This window comes from Danio rerio, chromosome 24, assembly GCF_052040795.2.
Source record: "Danio rerio strain M-AB ecotype USA chromosome 24, GRCz13ab, whole genome shotgun sequence".
Classification (NCBI taxonomy): domain Eukaryota; kingdom Metazoa; phylum Chordata; class Actinopteri; order Cypriniformes; family Danionidae; genus Danio; species Danio rerio.
Window position 1 is genome coordinate 39184485 of NC_141044.1, and position 8016 is coordinate 39192500.

Genomic DNA, 8016 nt, shown 5'->3' on the forward strand with positions numbered 1-8016 from the left:
CATTCACTCAATTTTATCATCGCATGATCTCTTATAACAAAATCACATGCCCTTTTTAAATGTGTATACTGGAATTTGTTCAGTAATAGCATTTCCATCGTAGTTTATATACGTTTATACATTTTTTATTGCGCACTTTCAACATTTATGCGCATAAAAAAAATAAGTATAAGCATAACCGAGTGGGATAAACTTTAGCTACGTTTCCATCCACCTTTTTTATTCATTCATTCATTTTCTTGTCGGCTTAGTCCCTTTATTAATCTGGGGTCGCCACAGTGGAATGAACCACCAACTTATCCAGCAAGTTTTTACGCAGCAGATGCCCTTCCAGCCGCAACCTATCTCTGGGAAACATTTACACACACACTCATACACTGCGGACAATTTAGCCTACCTAATTCACCTGTACCGCATGTCTTTGGACTGTGGGGGAAACGGGAGCACCCGGGGGAAACCCACACGAAGGCAGGGAGAACATGCAAACTCCACACCCAAACGCCAACTGAGGTTCGAACCAGTGATCTTCTTGCTGTAAGCCGACAGCACTACCTACTGCGCCACTGCCTCGCCCACCATTTTTATGTATATTCCAAATGCGCATAAAAATAGCTGGATGGAAACATAGCTAGTGAGATCATGGGAGTGCTTTGCTGTACGAAATCAGTAAATTGCACTTGCAATTCAAACAATTTAAGCAAGTGCAACGCGAGTAGAACATCTGGAGCGGAACATTTTTGCGTCTATCCAAATTAATCATTTTCCAATGAACTGAAAGATTTTTAATTATAGAACATCCCAAACCTCCCTTACACCAATAAAGAGATCATTTATTGCAAAGTAAAACTGATCATCCGTTATTCACAATGTGCTAAACCTATATACATAGTGTGCAGTTGCTTGATTCTTTCTGGATTGAGTGTTACGTGGTGTTATAGTTGTGGAAGAGGCACATGAGGTGTCCTTTTGAACATTCCCACTGAATCCAGCTGAGGCTCCCTGATGTTAACGTCTTAAACTCCAGTACCGACTCTCCACACTGATGGCAGGTCCTGAATAGCGTCTTCAAACTGGATTTGTTGGTCCATTTTACTTCCTTATCTTTTTCTTTGGTCACTGACATGGGTTTTGGTGCGCGGACTGACAATGACCTCATTGCTTCCAAGCGCTCTTCCAGTCGCTGTGCAGTCTCCGCTAATTCATCCTTCAAGACACAAAACTATTAGTTGCTATATGTGTAGATTTGAGAAGACATTTAAGCTTGTATCAAAGAGCTGTTTAATGCTTTGTTCTGATTGGCTGATGAACATTCTAGTGCAGTTATTTTCAGGTAAACGAACAACTGAAGTAGTTTCAGGCTGGATTTTTCCACATAGTTACACAGCCTACTGTAGACACTAATCAAAAGGCTATGAATTAGATGAGCAAAAGTTAAGCTGTTTAATAACAAGTTTTATAAAATGTACTAATGTTAAAGGGTTAAAATCAAACCTGGAGAATGTCTTATTACAACATCTATAATGTAAAATTCTGAAGTGTGCCTCACAGAGGTGAGTGGGCTTTATAAACCACCTGTAGAAACACTCTTTTCATATGCACCGGACACTTAAACTCCATCTTACAAGGACTCAATAAGAAAAACAATGGCTGTTTTTCATTATGCGTTTTGTGTTCTCGTGTCATCATCATAGTGTCGAAGTTCAGTTCCAAAACTCAAGACTTTAAGAATATTGGACACGTGGAATTTCCCGGATGCAATCTTGGTATTGAGGATGCATGGATGCAGACCAGAAGTCATTGCGGCTAAATAAAGGAGGTGGGGAAGCATTTTATATAGATTTGTTAGTAAAATTGAGAGATGTGACTGAAAGTAAACATTACCATAAACAATCTTAATAAAGGCATAGACACATTAAGGGTGTTTATTAGCTGAAATTCTTAAAATCGGTTTAATTTGTATTGGGAAAAGTATATTTGTAAGGCTTTTGTACATGTAATATGTATTAAAAAGGATAAAAACTAATAGCTGTATAAATGCTGTAATATTTACATTTCCGTTAATGCGTGAAGGTCATGCGACCACACCAGGAAGAACGCAGCATCTCTTTTCTCACGGGACACATTCTCTGTTCTCGCAGTTTCCCGAGGTAACCTGACAAGAACTGTCTCCATGAGAGCGCAAGTCTGTTCTCTGCATTCTTGGAATTGAGAAACAGCCAATGTTTACTTGTGAATGTCCAACAAATCACTACTCAACCCTAAAATACGTCTTTTGCACAATATTGTTCTATCTCAAGTTAAAGTACTTGTAAAGTCTCTTAAGTTGTGAATAGTTTAAGTATTTACAGTATAGTATAGCTCCAATATGTTATGTATAGTTTTAAATTGCTCTTACGTCAAGTGTTTTGTTTAAATATATATATATATATATATATATATATATATATATATATATATATATATATATATATATATATATATATATATATATTTTTTTTTTTTTTATGTAGCACTGCAAGACATCAATTTGTTCTACTGTATGTAATGACAAAGCCCAACTTGAGCAATGTCTTTAGATATGGTAGCTATAAGCATAACAATTGACTCCAGTCCATTGAATTAAGCTGCGGTCACACTTGACTTTTTTCCCCATAGACTTCCATTCATACGCACGCGAACGCATCAGACCGGAAACGCAGGGTCATGCGTCAAGTTTCGCAGGTTGCTGCAGTGCAAAGTTCAAGCTTGGTGAACTCTGACCTGCGAAATCGCATCACTTGACTGTATGAAACCAATCGAGGATCAAAACATGACCTCTCTGGGCAGAAATTTAAAACATTGAGCAATCGCTCGCTTTTTTTTTTTTTTTTTTTTTTGTGTATTTGTGTATTTGACAAAAGGTACAGTACATTTAAAGGTATTCAATTACAAAGGTATTTTCGTTTTTTCTTTTTTTTGAACCATACATAAATTTGAAAAAGAGACAAATTAACATAATACAAATTTTTGATGAAAAGGAAATGCATTAAATAAAAAAATATATTAATAATAATAATAATAATAAAAATGAAAATAAAATAAAAATAAATTTACAAATAAATAAATAAATTAAATTAAAAAAAAGGTGGGTGGGGGTGGGGTTGGGAATTTATGGTTTGAGGAGTACATTAGTCTCAATATGAATTTTAGAGGGTCCCATGATTTGAATAATGTTTTGGTTGATCCTCTGAGAAAATATAAAATTTTTTCTGTTTTCAAAAATAGCATTACATCACTAAGCCAAAGTGACAGTTTAGGTGGCATTGGTGATTTCCACTCAATTGCTCTTTTTTTTAATGTCTAATAATCTTGTTAATTCCCGCCTCTTTTCGCAGCGCCGTACGACAGAATTTCGCACGCACAAACTCTAGTGTGTTATTTGAAAATAAAGCACACCTGAGGTATCCGACATGGCTGTATCACAACCTCTAGTGTGCATTATTTCCTAATAATTCAACAACTCATTCATTTAATCCTTGCATCTAAAAGCAGCTGCAAACAAATGCACAGTGACTAAATTTGATTATTTGTAACTAAGCATTTATAGTATATGCATATTTGGTATAGTTAAATTACCACTCCCAATATGTTAGTTTTGTATAAGTTTAAACTGATCTAGCATCCATTGTTGTACATTTATTATTTTTGTAGCACCGTGGTCCTGTATGTCCACACATGTAGCGGAATGACAAAGCCCAACTAAAACATGAACAGTATCTTTAGTTATGGTAGCTATATTATAAGCATAATAATTGACTCCAGTCCATTGAATTATTAGGAAATAAAGCACACCTAAGGTATCCGACATGGCTATATCACAACAGCTGGTGTGCATTATTTTAGAATAATTCAACAACTCATCATTAATTTAATCCTTACATTGCACAGTATGACTAAATTAGTTTCTTGTCAATTTGAACTTGTTCATCTGAAGATGCGACAAGCATGTGCTCAAGTACAAAAATAGATTTAATTGTAAAAGCAACCATCGTGTGTACAGCAAACCCCTGGAAATACTTTTGAAAAAGCATGTGGTAAGATATTTGTCAGGAAAAAAAAATCCTTTACACCAACCTTTATTTCATCCCATTGCATTTCGTTTTCTTCATCTGTAGATGATGAACAATGAGGAACAAAACCATACGACTGTGCAGTAGAAGCAATCATGATATCCACACCAGATTCATCCTCCAATTGTTGTTCAGGCTCTTCTTGCTTAATCTATGTGGTAGAAAAAACAGTAACATGAGTACCAGCAATAGTCTTTGGTTCTTGAATTGGTGCACTTTACGATATTTTAGTTTACACCCAAATAAAGTATTCATTTTAAATTCACAAAAATATACAAAAATGGGCATTACCACTTGTTAACTGAATATTTACAGCTGAAGTCAGAATTATTAGCCCCCTTTGATTTTTATTTTCTTTTTTTTTAATATTTCCCAAATGATGTATAACAGCGCAAGGATATTTTCACAGTATGTCTGATAATATTTTTTCTTCTGGAGAAATCTTATTTGTTTCATTTCGGCTAGAATAAAAGCAGTTATTAATTTTTTAAAAGCCATTTTAAGGACAATATTATTAGCCCCTTTAAGCTATATATTTTTCCTCATAGTCTACAGAACAAGCCATCATTATACAATAACTTGCCTAATTAACTTAACCTGCCTAGTTACCCTAATTAACCTAGTTAAGCCTTTAAATGTCACTTTAAGCTGTATAAAAGTGTCTTGAAAAATATCTAATCAAATATTATTTACTGTCATCATGGCAAAGATAATAAAAATCAGTTATTAGAAATGAGTTACTAAAATTATTATGTTTAGAAATGTGTTGAAATAATCTTCTCTTCGCTAAACAGAAATTGGGGAAAAAAAAAACAGGGTGGCTAATAATTCTGACTTCAACTGTATATTTTAAATGGATTCACAATTATTTAGCTGTTTTGGTTTTTAACAGAGTCAGGGCCTAAAATTAAGACTAGTCAATTGACAAATGTGAGATTTAGCATTGGCTTGGAACAGTGATGACCAAAGTAGGGCCTGTGGGCCAAAGTTGGCCCATGGTAACCTTTGGTTTGGCCCACCATCCCATCTGAATAGAAGGAGAATGATGAGTTGGTTGTGGCAAAAACCTTTTGAGAGAAATCATCACTTCAAATTCAACATAACCTTTTGTTTTTTGTTTAATTAAGGAGCTACAAAAAAGCCAACTAAAATTAAATGTTGTAAATAAATCTGACTTAATGTAAATACTGCCAGTTGACAGATGCACAAGACATCGGCGAGCAAATTAAGGCAAATGCAGGAGCAGCTCGACTAGTGTATTCTCATTGAACTCCATTGTGTTATAAATGGGATTGTTTATGTTTTTACTATAATAAGTTCATTATTAAAAAGTTAAAAATTATACTGCATTATTAATTTATATGTTTTAAAGCAACATTTTCATTTTAAAATCTTAGCAAATAAATTAGGAAATTACCCATGGTGAATTTAATGTAATACAATTTGAAATATTCAACTTTGGCCCACAGCCCTCAATTAAATTTGGTTTTTGTCCCTTTATAAGAAAAGGTTTGGGCACCCCTGGCATAGAATATTAAACAGAGTTGCCTTGTATTTTTATTAACATGCCTTAAAATGTGATATGGTATGAAGTAATTGCTTATAATGTGCATGTTAAAATGGCAATGCATATGGCCAGCAAGTCATCAGCCATTGACAAGTGTCTGGAATTTAAATTAAAACCCTGGTCTTGTGTAATCTGCTGGATTGCATTGACTGTAAAATCCGGCACAACCTGACAAAACTAGCATAATCTGCGATTACTTACTGTCTGATATGGAGGATGCTCGTAGCCGAACTCGAGAACTTCAACCTTTGCAGATTTGGAATCAGGACCAGGCAGAGTTTCAGAGTCTGACAGCTGGTCCGAACTGAGTGAATCAGTCCATGTTGCCTAACAATATTTTACAAGGAGTTAGATGCAAATACAGATTTTTGTTGAGATATTGTTAATTGATTGAACAAACCAAGTGTGCATAGTAATTATTACCTCAGATTGCAGTGCAGGCCTTATTGATTTCTGAGGTTGTCTTCTGGGAGGAATGGAGATTGGAGAGATTGAAGAAATGCTGGATCGGTCTTCTGAAAGTTCACTAAATGCCCTTAAACAATAAGAAACGAGAATCTGAGAAACATTACTTAGACTATGAGTGCCCAAACCTTTTCTTATAAAGGGCCAAAAACCAAACTTAATTGAGGGCTGTGGGTGGAAGCTGAATATACCAAATTGTATTACATTAAATGTGCCATGGATAATTTCCTATTTATTTCTTAAGATTTAAAAAGAACTAGAAAAGTTGCTTTAAAACATATAAATTAATGATGCAGTATCATTTTTAGCCTTTTATAATGGACTTAATATAGTAAAAACATTAACAATCCCATTTATAACACAATGGAGTTCAATGAGAATACACTAGTCGAGCTGCTCCTGCCTTTGCCTTAATTTGCTCGCCGATGTCTTGTGCATCTGTCAAGGGACAGTATTTACATTAAGTCAGATTTATTTACAACATTTAAATGAAACATTTAATTTTAGTTGGCTTTTTGTAGCTTCTCAATCAAACAAAGAAGCAAAAAGTTATGGTAAATTTTTAAATGGTGATCTTTCTCTCTCTCTTTCAAAGGCATTTGCCACAACCAACTCTTCATCATTCTCCCTCTATTCAGATGGGAATGGCGGACCAAACCAAAGGTTATCATTGGCCAACTTTGACTGTACTGGAGTTTAAAAAGGCACTTTTATTGTATAAATAACTTCATTATTTATAGTGCTCCGCCTATATTGATTGTAGTTTTGCCGTGAACTCTGTCGCTTTCCTTTTTCGCAAGTCGACATTTATTGTCTCGAGACTGCATTGCTTTGACCACGTTTTTTCTTCAGTTTTCATTTAAAACGACTCATAATTCCTGATAACATTCCCTAAACACAAAACTGACCAATTATTCGCTTTCCACAGACTTGCATTACGGAAGTGACGTAAACGGTCGATTTACCACCAAATCCGCTACTAAAATGGACATTCAATGTAATATGTCTTTGATTAACTTTTATTTTTATAGTATGTTTATTTTTAATGTTGTCAGTCTGATATAATCAGTTTAGTTCGTTAGATCACTTTCCTCATGTGGTTTTGTGTAGTTTTATAGATAATGTTGTTCGAGAAGTAAATATTATCAAGTGTTTCATTGTGTACTTTGTTTTTTTTATTGGCCGAGATAACATACACACGTAGGTGTAAATATAAAAAAAATATATATATATATATGTATAATAGTACAATAAATTGCATTTAAAAAAATTTAAATGAAAGTACAGGGTCACTGTATTGCAGTGTAAATGCTAATATCAACCATCATAAAATCAAATCACATTACTCAAATTATTTCCACTTTTGTCAGTGTATAGGGGAGAGTGGAGACAGTTGCAACACTTTTTGCATTTCCTTAATTTACTTAGAGACAGTTTTCTGTGGAAACCCAAAATTTTAATACAATAAATCCACATCTATTGAACACCCACCCACATTACTGTAACGTGTATATATGATAATATATACAGAATTTAAACTTGAACTGACAAAGTCAAACATTGCAACTAACCCAAATGTAGTAACATAACAATAAAAAAAATCTAAAACATCAGGTTGGATTTTATTTTATTTTTGGTAAACAGACTAAAGTTAATTTGGCAAATGTTAAATTGGCCATATAAATAAATAAAAGAACAAGTAACCAAATTTTCAGTCCTATAAAAACTGAAACTTTATTAAACTATTTCTATGAACTTTGAAATAATGAATTCTTGATTTCATTTCAAATTAAATTACATTGAAACTGATAATTGAAATTGTACATTCTTAATATAGCAAGCTTTAAATTAATTTTGTAATTGGGGACAGTTGCA

At 33.8% G+C, this 8016-nt stretch overlaps 2 protein-coding genes across 3 annotated transcripts in view; both read right to left on the minus strand.

Annotated features, from left to right (window-relative positions):
* pak1ip1 (PAK1 interacting protein 1) overlaps positions 1-8016 on the minus strand; it is a 379523-nt gene that overhangs the window by 105990 nt on the left and 265517 nt on the right. The window lies entirely within an intron of this gene.
* si:ch211-40k21.5 overlaps positions 768-8016 on the minus strand; it is a 10074-nt gene continuing 2825 nt past the window's right edge. For both annotated transcript variants that reach the window (NM_001386538.2, NM_001386537.2), the window contains 4 exon segments: positions 768-1204; positions 4114-4260; positions 5878-6003; positions 6100-6211. In NM_001386538.2, the coding sequence (NP_001373467.2) occupies positions 923-1204; positions 4114-4260; positions 5878-6003; positions 6100-6211 (667 nt within the window). In that variant the 3' untranslated portion in view covers positions 768-922.